Below are 13,938 nucleotides of genomic sequence, written 5' to 3'. Positions count from 1 at the left end.
GAAATAATGATGAACCTTGTGGTAACGTTGACCTTGCTGTCATCAGGTTCATGTGTCAAATAACTACATTTGTTTGTTAGGAAAGAACATTTGGGCTATTTTAGTATAAGGCTTTGTACAGCGTTTATCTCTGAATCTTCTGTCTGCAAACATATGCACTATATGGACAGAATGTTCACTCGTGGGGCTCAGGGATAAGTCAAACACAGTTGCGACACATTCCAACGACATCATCATGGAAATATTGCTATAGGTGTAGCCTCAATCTACGAACGAACATGCTTCATATACTGTACTGCTGTGGGAATTTAAAAGCATTATAAAATATTGATGTGCCTTGCTATATTCCTGTGCCTTTATTTATGATGTAGGACACCAACAAAGGTTATGTCATTGTTAATCCAGGTATGATGGTTCTCACTCTTAAATCTGTGAGATCCACTCTGCAGGAATTTCACAAGGTTATCTTAGTCCTCAAAGAAATAATGGGTTGTCAACAACACGGCTTGTGTGGGAGACACTTACTAGTAAATGATAATAAAGCATGGGGACTATAGACTATACTGCACTCATGGGACAGCTCCAGTTCCCTCTTTACTTTTTTTATTATTGTTATTATCATCATTATTGCCTTTGAGGTATGACACCTGTCACAGAGGGCTGCTGTCTGTTGTTCCACACTTGTCGCCCGGTTAATCTGGCAGACTGAGATGCTTTATATAGATGCAGACTCACAGGGCATCTGATATTGCTGTCTGTCTCTCCAAAGACAAGGCTCTGAAGACAAAAAGTACAATGTTGCATATTAAGCCCCCTTAAGCTCTTAGGGTAATTGAGAGTGCACATGGCCTGCCGTTCAACTATATCCCTTTGCTGAAATCTCCCGAGTACTCCCGGCATAGTGCCAGATGACAAATATAGAATTCCCTCTAAACTCTGTTAAGACAATTTTGAGTTTGAATTCATAGAATTTAAATGACTCTGTAAAACCTCATGCGCAACTAGAGAAATCCAGTGTGGGCTTACCACCAGAACACAAATGTAATTTTATAAGATGTGTATTGTTTCATGCATTAGATGACTATTCTTTCATATAAACTGTCATGGGTCAGAATTGAACTTTTTGTCTGGCTTTAATCTTTCAAGGTTCATAAGTGCAAACCATTTAACTGACTGAGCTAAATTAGCTCTCCAATCAGACAGAGCCTAATTTAGGGCACTAACAAATCTTAACAAAGATAAGATTGCCCTTAACTAGCATATTCTTGTTTCTTCCTAACACCCCTAACAACCCTTGTTGCACCCTACTGGTGTTCAGACACAATAGCATTCCTGCCTTGTGGAATACCTTCCCCAAATTTGGGTTGGTGACTTCCTTTATAAAGAGTGTTCATGGTTGGTGCTCAGACCAGTCATCGTTTTATCTGAGGGTAAGTAGTGAGCAAACACTGCATGGCGATGGCACATTTAAAAGGAAAAACATTTCTTTAAAATTCTCTTTCATAAAAATGTAGTATTTTGATAGTGTAATTTTCTTTTGACATTTGTAAGTATTTGGGGTTTTAGCAAAAGTTGAAATACATTCAAGTACCCGAATCTTTGAGAGGAACAGAATAATGGAACATCTTTTTCAACAGGTCTTTGAGTCAGCCCCCTCACCTGGTGCACCTCAGGTAACAGTATTATATAAAAAAATTATGTTTGATGTGTTTGAATACATTTTCTGTTCATTACATAGTCATGATCTGGGACTTTTTAAAGATGCTATAGTTACAATGTGCCAAAATAACAAAACAAAATCAATTGCTGGATCTTAGTCATAGCCCATTCCTGGCATGTGGAATAAAAGTTACTGTTTTTAACAATTTAATGAGTTTGAAGTACTTTCACATTACCATGGACTTTCCAACCCCATATTTCCAGACAAGGTAATCATGGATGCTCAGATGGCAGAGTTCGGAGCAGCAGCTCCTTACTTGCGCAAGTCAGACCGAGAGCGTCTTGAAGCACAAACTCGACCCTTTGATATGAAAAAGGAGTGTTTCGTTCCTGATCCAGATGAAGAGTATGTGAAAGCATCGGTCATCAGCCGTGAAGGTGACAAAGTCACTGTTCAGACTGAGAAAGGAAAGGTAAGCTCAACTAATGAAATGACTACCAGGTCATTTGAAACATTTAGGAGAATGTTATTTTGCAACGTAAATATTTGCTGCACTTTTACTTTATAAATGCTGACCTGCTTGATTTACTTTTAAAACAATGATTGCAAATATAAATAGAAAACAATAGCTAAATATAATTCTAATTTACATTTCTAGCTTACAGTCTAATATAACTTATTTTTCTGCTTCTCATAGACTGTCACTGTGAAGGAAGCTGACATCCATCCCCAAAACCCGCCAAAGTTCGATAAAATCGAAGACATGGCAATGTTCACCTTCCTTCATGAGCCCGCTGTGCTGTTTAATCTCAAGGAACGTTACGCAGCATGGATGATCTATGTAAGAGCACGGCAGTCAAAGGGCAGAATAAATCCGAGTGTCTTTATCAATCTTTATTTGTCCTTTGCCCCAGACCTACTCAGGGCTGTTTTGTGTCACTATCAACCCCTACAAGTGGCTGCCGGTGTACAATAAGGAGGTGGTCATTGCCTACAGAGGAAAAAAAAGGAGTGAAGCTCCTCCCCACATCTTTTCTATCTCTGACAATGCCTACCAGAACATGCTAACAGGTAAAGACAACACTGTTCTGCTTTGCTTTGCTTATGTGGAAAATTGTGTAATTTTGTAAATTTTTGTATTTAAATATGGTAAAATATTATTTTACATACTATAGAGCTCAGAACAGACATTTGGGTAGATGTAGGCATGGACTATATATTTAAAAGACAAACATGCAAGGGGTGAGGAATGTGTAGACCTTTAAAAATATCAGTGTTATATAACCTTGCCCATAATAAACAGAAACAACTCAAGAATTAAAGAGGTTGCTTTTAAATTTCAGACAGGGAAAATCAGTCAATTCTGATCACGTAAGTTAATGACTTATCTTTTGACATCATTCCAGAGTTTGTTTTTAAATAACTTTTAGACATTAATATTGCTGCTCTGTTTTACCTCAGTGGAGAATCTGGCGCAGGAAAGACCGTAAACACCAAGAGAGTCATTCAGTACTTTGCAAGCATCGCTGCTGGAGGCTCAGTGAAGAAAGATGGATTTGAAAAAAAGGCAAGAGGCATTTCATATATTTTGCAATAAGAACATGAAAATATCTAATAAAACATCACCAACATGAGTATATGTTTTTATTAAAGGGAACCCTGGAGGATCAAATTATCCAGGCCAACCCAGCTTTGGAGGCTTTTGGCAATGCAAAGACCATCAGAAATGACAACTCCTCAAGATTTGTAAGCTTCATCAAAGTTTCATAAATAATCTCTTAGTTACCATGAGAACTTGGAATTTTAACACAGATAAAAGACCCCCTCTGCTGGGTGATATAAGAACACAACTGGCATATGGCTATTAAAGGGATACTCCAACCAGTGAAAATTCTGTCAATGAATATTTATTTTAGTTGCTAACATTCTTCTAAATATCTTTATTGGGTGACCTGTCCCTTCAAACTACTTTATAACAAATGTTTAGTCATTTTAAAATATGGTTAAAAATATACTACATTAGAAAACACATTAGAAGATAAATCAATGACAAATAAGTGTCTCTAACATTTTAATTGTTCTTACATGTTTTAAATCCGAGTTGAAGTTTAAGTAAATAAAAATGAATTGAAAATAATTTAATAAAAAATGAAACCATTAATTGTGCTTCATTTCTCATGATTATAATTTCTCAACTGTTCAGGGAAAATTCATCCGTATTCATTTTGCTGCCAGTGGAAAGCTTGCCTCTGCTGACATTGAGACTTGTAAGCATTAATTTCATTTTTAATGCATGCATCAAAAGGTAACAGACTATCATTTTAATTTGTCTTGATACTTCAGATCTTCTGGAGAAGTCAAGGGTGACCTTTCAACTCAAAGCTGAAAGGGACTACCACGTTTTCTATCAAATCCTCTCTCAACGGAAACCTGAGTTGCTAGGTAAGAGTCAGGGGATTTTTGATCACCTATAAAAAGTCTTAACACTGAATTAACACTAAAACAAACACTTCTCTCATTTCTCTCTAACCTGGAACAGAGATGATGCTCATCACCAATAACCCCTATGACTACGCTTACATCTCCCAAGGAGAAACAACCGTAGCCTCCATAAACGATGGCGAAGAACTGCTTGCCACTGATGTGAGCTGAAACCCCATTACATTCTTGTTTTTCTACTCTAAAGGTCTGAGATCAGAGATCTCAAATGTTTACATTTTATAGGAAGCGTTTGATGTATTGGGCTTCACCGGAGATGAGAAAAATGGCATCTATAAGCTGATTGGAGCCATTATGCACTATGGCAATATGAAGTTCAAACAAAAGCAGAGGGAGGAACAAGCAGAGGCTGATGGAACTGAAGGTGTGTCCACAAAAATTTGTCTCTGTTGTGTATAATTATTGACTCTAAACTGAGAAATCTGATTTATTTGAACAGATGCGGACAAAGTTGCATATCTGATGGGTCTAAACTCTGCTGACCTAATCAAAGGTCTATGCCATCCAAGAGTGAAAGTAGGAAATGAGTGGGTCACCAAAGGGCAAAATGTCCAGCAGGTGAGATGCAGTGTCATTTTTTGAATTTTTTGCTACTGTAAGTGGTGTCAAACCATGAATATTCCTCCCTCCGCTCAGGTGTACTATGCTATTGGTGCGCTGTCCAAGGCAGTGTATGAAAAGATGTTCCTTTGGATGGTCGTGAGAATCAATCAATCTCTGGACACCAGGCAACCTCGCCAATACTTCATAGGAGTACTGGACATTGCTGGCTTTGAGATCTTTGATGTAAGTCTTTGTATGCTCTATACTCTTGTTTAAAATACATATCATATGTCTGACTTAGTTCAATCATTTTAATTATAGTTCAACACGTTTGAGCAACTCTGCATCAACTTTACCAATGAGAAACTGCAACAGTTTTTCAACCATCACATGTTTGTGCTGGAACAAGAGGAGTACAAGAAAGAAGGAATTGAATGGGAGTTCATTGACTTCGGCATGGATCTGCAAGCCTGCATTGATCTCATTGAGAAAGTGAGTCATTAGTCATTCCTAAAGGATAATGCAATAACATCACTGTTAAAACATATCTTTGACTATTCTGTCACATTCCTGCTTCCTTCAGTCCATGGGCATCATGTCCATCCTTGAAGAAGAGTGCATGTTTCCAAAAGCCAGTGATGTGTCCTTTAAAGCAAAGCTTTACGACAACCATCTTGGAAAATCAAATAACTTTCAGAAACCCAGGATTGTGAAGGGAAAGCCAGAGGCTCATTTCTCTTTGATTCACTATGCTGGTACAGTGGATTACAATATCAATAACTGGCTGGTGAAGAACAAAGACCCGTTGAATGAGACTGTTGTTGGCCTTTTTCAAAAGTCTACGGTCAAACTCTTGGGAATGCTCTTTGCTAATTATTCTGGGACAGATTCTGGTATGTATGAGCAAAACCATGCCATGCACTGAATATACAGAATTACATTTGTGCATGAGTGAGAATAAACATTATTCACTCTTTCTGAGCAGTTCAAGAGGGAGGAAAGGGAAGTAAAGGTGGAAGTAAGAAGAAGGGCTCATCTTTCCAAACTGTGTCTGCACTTCACAGGGTGATTACAAGTTTCAGACTTTCAAGATAAAAAACTGCTTTGATTTGCTTTACACTGATGCCTTTGTCAAATAAAAACAACCTGTATTTGGATGAAACCCCCTCCTTAATATTGTGTATATATTTTTCTCTCTACAGGAAAACTTGAATAAGTTAATGACAAATCTAAGATCAACTCATCCACACTTTGTGCGCTGCATCATCCCCAATGAGATAAAGAATCCTGGGGTGATGGAGAATCCTCTAGTCATGCACCAGCTACGCTGTAACGGTGTACTGGAAGGTATTAGGATTTGCAGGAAGGGTTTCCCCAACAGAATCCTGTATGGTGATTTCAAACAGAGGTACATTTGATTACTTTTGTGACAATCAAGCTTTGCAAATACTGTACATAAATATGTTTTCCTTTAATTAGAGCGTATTTATTTAAAGGTACCGGATCTTGAACCCTGCAGCCATACCTGAAGGTCAATTCATAGACAGCAGGAAAGGAGCAGAGAAATTGTTGGGATCATTGGATATTGATCACAATCAATATAAGTTTGGACATACAAAGGTGAAAACCTGAATGGAACGAAACTGAATTGTGACTTTATATTTATAAGTCAAAAACCATAACTGTATAAAAAATATTAACATGTCTCTTTTCCTAATGAATTATTTTTAGGTGTTCTTCAAGGCCGGTTTACTGGGTCAGCTGGAAGAAATGAGAGATGAGCGACTGTCTCTAATTATTACTGGAATTCAAGCAAGATCCAGAGGACTTCTTGCCAGGGTTGAGTTCCAGAAGATATTTGAAAGAAGGCAAGAATTACATATCCTGATGCATTTCCACAGCAATTTGTAATGACTGAAATATGACTTTTGAAATGAATGATGCCAATAACCTCTAAAACCCTCACAGGGATGCTCTACTGGTTATCCAGTGGAATGTACGAGCTTTCATGGGGGTTAAGAATTGGCCCTGGATGAAGCTCTTCTTCAAAATCAAGCCTCTGCTCAAGTCAGCAGAGGCGGAAAAAGAGATGGCAAATATGAAAGATGAATTTGCCAAGCTCAAAGAGGCTTATGCGAAATCTGAAGCCCGAAGGAAAGAACTAGAAGAAAAAATGGTGTCTCTTCTCCAAGAAAAGAATGACCTACAACTTCAAGTCCAAGCGGTCAGTTCACATTTAGTCTTACTAGATAAGTTCAATGTTTTTTTTGCAATATTGATATTATTGCAAATTATTAAATCTAATTTCAAAACAGGAGCAAGACAATCTCTGTGACGCAGAGGAGCGATGCGACCAGTTTATCAAAAACAAGATCCAGATGGAGGCAAAAGCCAAAGAGCTTACTGAGCGCCTTGAGGATGAGGAAGAGATAAATGCAGAGCTGACAGCAAAGAAGAGAAAGCTGGAGGACGAGTGCTCTGAGCTGAAGAAAGACATTGATGATCTGGAGCTTACACTGTCTAAAGTGGAGAAAGAGAAGCATGCTACTGAAAACAAGGTCTGGAGGGTCTTACTCTTTCCATTCTGAAAGAATATAAATGTTTTACATACACTGAATGTAGTGATCCATCAACTTCTACAGGTGAAGAACCTGACTGAGGAAATGGCTGCGTTGGATGAAATCATCGCAAAGCTAACCAAGGAGAAGAAGGCCTTGCAGGAAGCTCAGCAGCAGACACTGGATGACCTGCAGAGTGAAGAGGATAAAGTCAACACCCTCACCAAGGCTAAAGCAAAGCTAGAGCAGCAAGTGGATGATGTGAGTTTCACAACTTTACTTTGTTTAGGAAACAAAAGCATTGCAACCAATGAACAATGTTCCAATAAATTAAATATTTCCATATATTTAAACCAGTTAGAAGGATCTCTCGAGCAAGAGAAGAAGATTCGTATGGATCTAGAGAGAGCCAAGAGGAAACTAGAAGGGGATTTGAAGTTGACTCAAGAAAGCTTAATGGATCTGGAGAATGATAAGCAGCAGTTAGAGGAGCGTCTAAAAAAGTGAGGCATAATTTTTCCTTTCTTTTACTCTTCAGTGTCTTTGTTCAAGGCTCACTCAGGACTGTAAACATTTTATCCAATCACAGAAAAGACTTCGAGATCAGTCAGCTGAATGGAAAAATCGAGGATGAACAAATAATTAGTATTCAGCTGCAGAAAAAACTGAAGGAACTTCAGGTAACAACAAAGAAAAAATTATTAATCTCATCAACAAAAATATTAACAATACAATGGCGACCGTAACATATATTTTATACCAGGCACGTATTGAGGAGCTGGAGGAAGAGCTTGAGGCAGAAAGAGCTGCCAGAGCTAAGGTGGAGAAACAGAGAGCAGATCTAGCCCGAGAGCTGGAGGAGATCAGTGAGAGACTGGAGGAGGCTGGAGGCGCTACATCTGTTCAGATTGAGATGAATAAGAAACGCGAGGCCGAGTTTCAGAAACTTCGCAGAGACCTTGAAGAGGCCACTCTGCAGCATGAGGCCACGGCCTCCACACTGAGAAAAAAACAAGCTGACAGTGTGGCTGAACTAGGAGAACAGATAGATAATCTACAGAGAGTCAAACAAAAACTGGAAAAGGAGAAGAGTGAACTGAGGTTGGAACTGGATGACGTGGTCTCCAACATGGAACATGTTGTTAAGACAAAGGTAATAATAGAAATATTAACAAATAAAAGTGAATATTCATCTCCTCTTCTACGAGGTGATTCTCCAGCCTTATTATTTGCATTTGTAGGTGAATCTGGAGAAGAACTGCAGGTCTTTGGAGGATCAAATGAACGAATACAGAACCAAATTTGAAGAGGGCCAGCGCAGTATCAATGATTTCACAATGCAAAAGTCTAAACTACTATCTGAAAATGGTAAAGTTGTGAAATTAAAAGCAGATTTTTTCATTATGATCCATTCGAACAACAATAAAATACATGATGGATTCTATAGGTGAACTTTCAAGGCAGCTGGAGGAGAAGGACTCTCTCGTCTCTCAGTTAACAAGGAGCAAGATGTCCTACACTCAGCAGACTGAAGATCTTAAAAGGCAACTGGAGGAGGAAACAAAGGTGAGAACGAAATATAAACAAATCAGATTTTTAATGAATTTAATTTGTAATGTGTTGGTTTATAAACTCTAACATTACATTCACCAGGCAAAGAATGCTCTCGCCCATGCGCTTCAGTCTGCCCGTCATGATACAGATTTGCTCAGAGAGCAGTATGAGGAGGAGCAGGAGGCCAAAGCTGAGCTACAGCGGTCCATGTCCAAAGCGAATTCTGAGGTGGCTCAGTGGAGAACCAAGTATGAAACTGATGCCATCCAGAGGACCGAAGAACTGGAAGAAGCCAAGTAAGATATTCGTACAATTTGTACAAGTTCATGGACTTTTCTTTTAGGTTTAATCTCTCTACTGACAGATAAGCTTTTTGTTTGTGTTATGTTTCTTTTAAAATGTAAGACGAACAAAAAGTTTTTCTGTCAGTTGGCCAAGCTTCCCTAAACAACAGGTAAAAATAGAAACAAAAAATTTCAGTTAGGTTGTGGAAGGTGGGGTTAGGATTAGTAGTTCACTCAAATATTTTTCCCCTTATTGTTTTGTTTTCAAATCCAGGAAGAAACTGGCTCAACGTCTGCAGGAGGCCGAAGAAGCTGTTGAAGCGGTGAATGGGAAATGTTCGTCTCTTGAAAAAACCAAACACAGACTCCAGAATGAGATTGAAGATCTTATGGTGGATTTGGAGAGGTCTAATGCAGCTGCAGCAGCCTTGGACAAGAAGCAAAGAAACTTTGATAAGGTAGCCAAATATGATCTGCTTGAGCTCTTAAATAAATAAAATAACGCACTGAAATGAAATCAAATGTTGTACGATTGAAGGTTCTGGCTGAGTGGAAGCAGAAGTTTGAAGAGTCCCAGGTTGAGCTTGAGAGCTCCCAGAAGGAAGCCAGATGTCTGAGTACTGAACTTTTTAAACTAAAGAACTCATATGAGGAATCTTTGGATCACCTGGAGACCATGAAGAGAGAGAATAAAAATCTACAAGGTCAATAATCCCTTCACATAAAGTGTGGTGGAAGAATTAAAGCACTTCAGAGATAAAATGAAATATGCCAGCATCTTTTACAAATGCAACACATTCTTTTCCTTCTAGAGGAGATTTCTGATCTGACTGAGCAACTTGGTGAGGGAGGAAAGAGCATTCATGAGCTGGAGAAAATGAGAAAACAATTGGAACAGGAGAAAGGTGAGATCCAGTCTGCGTTGGAAGAGGCAGAGGTGAGTTTTCAGACTCAGCATTATTCCCTCTCCTAAAAGACGATGAATGGATAAATAAATACAATAAGATCAATACAATACAATAACAAGATAACTGTTCATCTGAAGACAATAAATTTCCAATATTCTTGGATTTTCTGCATATCTCTGTTGTCCTTCTAAAACCTCATATCACCATATTGAATGTTTGTTTTTTTTGCCATAAATGCTATTATTATAAGTCACCCTTTATGTTTTCACTGGGTTTTGCAAATATCTAACCAATAAATAGTATTAAAAAGTTCTTGTCAACTTTGACAACACAGTATGTGATCATTGAAAAACTACAGTGTTATTTCCATTTCCCAAAAAACAGTGAATTTGGACATACAAGGTTTTAGAAGGACAGTGATCATTTTAGTCAATAACATCTTCTGTTATATATATATAAAACAATATATCTTCTGTCAAAAAGGCCTCACTGGAACACGAGGAGGGTAAGATTTTGCGAGCTCAGCTGGAGTTCAACCAGATAAAAGCTGATATCGAACGCAAACTAGCCGAGAAGGATGAGGAGATGGAGCAGAGCAAACGCAATTCTCAGAGGACCATTGATACTCTGCAAAGCTCTTTGGAGTCGGAAACTCGAAGCAGGAACGAGGCCCTTCGAATAAAAAAGAAGATGGAAGGCGATTTAAATGAGATGGAGATCCAGCTTAGCCAAGCAAATCGACAAGCAGCAGAGGCTCAAAAACAACTCAAGAGTGTCCAAGCTCATTTGAAAGTAAGATACACTCAAGAAAACCAGTACAGCAAAGAATGAGGTATTTGATTGATGAGTTCCTAAAACGTTGTCGTAATTGATTTTAGGATGCTCAGCTTCAGCTTGATGACTCCCTGAGAACAAATGATGATCTGAAGGAGAACATTGCGATCTTAGAGAGACGCAACAACCTTCTACAAGCTGAACTAGAGGAGCTGAGAGCAGCTCTTGAGCAAACCGAGAGAGGCCGTAAGCTTGCTGAACAAGAGCTCCTGGATACTAGCGAAAGAGTGCAGTTACTACACTCCCAGGTAAGGAAAATAGGTGCTCCTACCTCATTCTAAATAGATTCATCAGGCTCATTCGGTTTTTCAATGAAAAAATCTTGCTTTGTCCAGAATACAAGCCTCTTGAATCAGAAGAAGAAGCTGGAGGTAGACACGACCCATCTTCAGACAGAAGTGGAAGAGGCCGTGCAAGAATGCAGGAATGCTGAAGAAAAGGCCAAAAAGGCCATCACCGATGCTGCCATGATGGCTGAAGAGTTGAAGAAAGAGCAAGATACAAGCGCTCACCTGGAACGTATGAAGAAAAACATGGAGCAGACTATTAAAGACCTGCAACACCGTCTGGATGAAGCAGAACAGATTGCCATGAAAGGAGGCAAGAAACAAGTCCAGAAACTAGAAGCGAGGGTGAGCTTACTATGAAAGCAGTGTTTTCCGAATATGACAAAAAATGACAGTGTGTAAATTAAACATCTACTTGGTGCCAACAGGTGAGGGAGCTGGAGAATGAAGTGGAATTAGAACAGAAGAAGAGCAGTGAGGCAGTGAAAGGAATTCGTAAATATGAGCGACGTATTAAAGAACTCACCTACCAGGTACAAATAACATCTTATTCCATTAATAATAGACCTGGTGATATAATGCAGCACAATCATATGCCCAAGTTCTCAAAGAACTTCTCTCTGCTATCATTTTTCTTAAAAGACGGAGGAGGACCGCAAGAATCTTGCTCGTCTACAAGATCTTGTTGACAAACTTCAACTGAAGGTCAAGGCCTACAAGAGGGCAGCGGAGGAAGCAGTAAGTACTAGCAAAAATAGCAGAGACTTAAAATTACAACCAAATAAAATCTTCACTGTGAGAACTTTTGATCCTGCTTTACAGGAGGAACAAGCCAACACCAACCTTAGCAAGTTCCGTAAAATCCAGCATGAGCTTGATGAAGCAGAAGAGAGAGCCGACATCGCAGAATCTCAAGTCAATAAACTGCGTGCCAAAAGTCGTGATGTTGGTTCTAAGGTCTGTGCGGTCTCGCAATTATTCTATTCAATATACGCAAATGAAAGTAGAACACTTTTTAATATCTAAAAGTGCGTACTCATTTAAAATATCTCCACTGCTTTACTACTTTTAAAACAGAATGACTTTCCACAATTGATTTTTCTTCTCTTTCCCTCTTATTGTCATACAGAAGGGACATGATGAAGAATAAAGCTCAATGGACCTTCTGTGAGCCCTTCCTGTATGGTGTGAATTAGTTACCGAACAAGTCAACCTAGCATTTCCTCTCCAAAGAGGAAATTAAGTTGAGAATAAAGTTGAATAACATTACTTTTGTGGTGTGAGTTATTATATATGTAATTAAATGACAAGAAACATGTACTACAGTAGCTATACCGTACTATAATATAGCTGATAAGGATATGGTTCTATAATCCTTAAGGTTTAGGACTGTACTCAAATTGACATTTGTAGGCCTAGGGGACAGTGGGGTAAGATGTTTTTTAAACATCTATCTAGTAAATCCTTTTTGTTAGTCTGAATTTTTTACTTCACTATATATTAAAGGGATATTCCACCCAGAAATTTAAACTCGGTCATCATTTACTCACCCTCAAATTGTTCCAAACCTATATACATTTATAGAAACATATATAGACATGAAAACTACAAACATCTTCCCAAATATCTTTCCCTATGTTCAATAAAACAAAGAAAAGTTTAGTAAATTATGAGAGAATGTTTATTTTTGGTGGAATATTTCTTTTAGGTAAGCTTTTGTATTTATCAGTGAAGACTCCAGTGAAAGTAGACAAATCCCAAGTGGGAGCAGAGGTGGAAGAAAAAGATTTTCTTTCTGAAAGGGGAAATTAGTTCCCTGAGCTAAAGAGACAGGGCTGGCACCACATTTGAAATGAAACCATTACCCTGGGATCAAGTGCAATAGGATTAATCCCTATTGGTAGGTCCACAATTTTACTTTAAAAAAGACAACAGCCAGAACAAACTGTATTAAATCATATGCGGACACACTCTTTATCAAATCTAAAAAAAGCTACTGTAAGTTGTGGCTTCATAAGTAATAGAACACATCATCTAATGTCATTATTGTTATATATTAATAAATCAAGAAAGTTCACAAGAAATGTTTTATAGATTTGTTTTGCAGTCATCTTTTCGTACATAAGGAATGTATTCAGTTGGTATAATTGTTAATTTTTGTATGTGGTGATTGATTCCATGTTAAATGATAAAAAGTAATCAATGTCAATGTTCTTATTCAATATGAATATCTAAAAAGGCCTTTGAAGACTTGTAGAAGATGAACCTGTTCCAGGACTCTCTGGAATAACTCCAGCACCTCGTCCTTTTGATTCTGCTCATCTGAAGGAAGATGAGCCATTTGGTGTCCAGACCAACTCCCATTTTTATTTTCATTACTTATGCCTTGTTTCTACCTGTTTTTATTTCATTTCTATGTTCACTCTCTTTTCAAAGTATCCAGATTTTTTTTATTATTTTATTCTTATTTAAAAAAAAAGATTTTAAATGTTATTATAAATGGTATTTTGCTATTGCTACGCATTTAGTCTTTCAGTATAGTAAAGATTTGAGGGAAAATATGTTTTGCGGCAATTCTTGGATCTGATGGCCAAAAGGTAACATTCAGTAGTTACCAAACCCTAAATCTATATCCAGTGTTTAGATCAAAATGTTCAGACTGTCTACAAACTGAATGTAATTAAATTAATTTAGGGAGGTCAAATATGTAAGAAAACCATTTTTCCACCGCAAACAGCCCAAAACCTTAAGTGGCCCAAAACCTGTCAACAGAACGAATACAACAGATTTTGTGTTGTATCTTTTTTATTT

At 38.0% G+C, this 13,938-nt stretch overlaps 1 protein-coding gene across 1 annotated transcript; it reads left to right on the top strand.

Moving 5' to 3' along the window:
• The first annotated feature begins 1,405 nt into the window (after window positions 1-1,405).
• Window positions 1,406-12,396, top strand: myh7 (myosin heavy chain 7). Its single transcript, XM_079452645.1, has 39 exons — window positions 1,406-1,430; window positions 1,638-1,673; window positions 1,924-2,132; window positions 2,358-2,501; window positions 2,575-2,731; window positions 3,004-3,031; window positions 3,122-3,227; window positions 3,314-3,406; window positions 3,864-3,927; window positions 4,004-4,102; window positions 4,200-4,303; window positions 4,385-4,523; window positions 4,599-4,717; window positions 4,796-4,945; window positions 5,024-5,194; window positions 5,286-5,595; window positions 5,688-5,767; window positions 5,905-6,110; window positions 6,199-6,322; window positions 6,434-6,570; window positions 6,671-6,926; window positions 7,018-7,260; window positions 7,345-7,521; window positions 7,618-7,763; window positions 7,850-7,940; window positions 8,024-8,413; window positions 8,502-8,628; window positions 8,708-8,826; window positions 8,914-9,110; window positions 9,373-9,556; window positions 9,637-9,802; window positions 9,911-10,035; window positions 10,490-10,798; window positions 10,885-11,088; window positions 11,176-11,472; window positions 11,556-11,660; window positions 11,770-11,865; window positions 11,950-12,084; window positions 12,257-12,396. The coding sequence occupies exons 3-39, from the start codon at window positions 1,935-1,937 to the stop codon at window positions 12,275-12,277; spliced, it is 5,817 nt and encodes a 1,938-aa protein (XP_079308771.1). The 5' UTR covers window positions 1,406-1,430; window positions 1,638-1,673; window positions 1,924-1,934; the 3' UTR covers window positions 12,278-12,396.
• Window positions 12,397-13,938: the final 1,542 nt, after the last annotated feature.

Source organism: Barbatula barbatula, assembly GCF_947034865.1.
Source record: "Barbatula barbatula genome assembly, chromosome: 3".
Classification (NCBI taxonomy): domain Eukaryota; kingdom Metazoa; phylum Chordata; class Actinopteri; order Cypriniformes; family Nemacheilidae; genus Barbatula; species Barbatula barbatula.
Note: the sequence above shows the minus strand (reverse complement) of the source record. Positions and strands in the feature narration are given on the sequence as shown.

What these genes read in the sequence shown, in the direction of transcription:
- myh7 (XM_079452645.1), top strand. Translation starts at nt 1,935, where the DNA reads ATGGATGCTCAGATGGCAGAGTTCGGAGCAGCAGCTCCTTACTTGCGC. An exon ending in AAGATGGATTTGAAAAAAAG is followed by an intron (nt 3,228 to 3,313) that starts GCAAGAGGCATT and finishes TTTTTATTAAAG; the next exon opens with GGAACCCTGGAGGATCAAAT. An exon ending in CTGTGTCTGCACTTCACAGG is followed by an intron (nt 5,768 to 5,904) that starts GTGATTACAAGT and finishes TTCTCTCTACAG; the next exon opens with GAAAACTTGAATAAGTTAAT.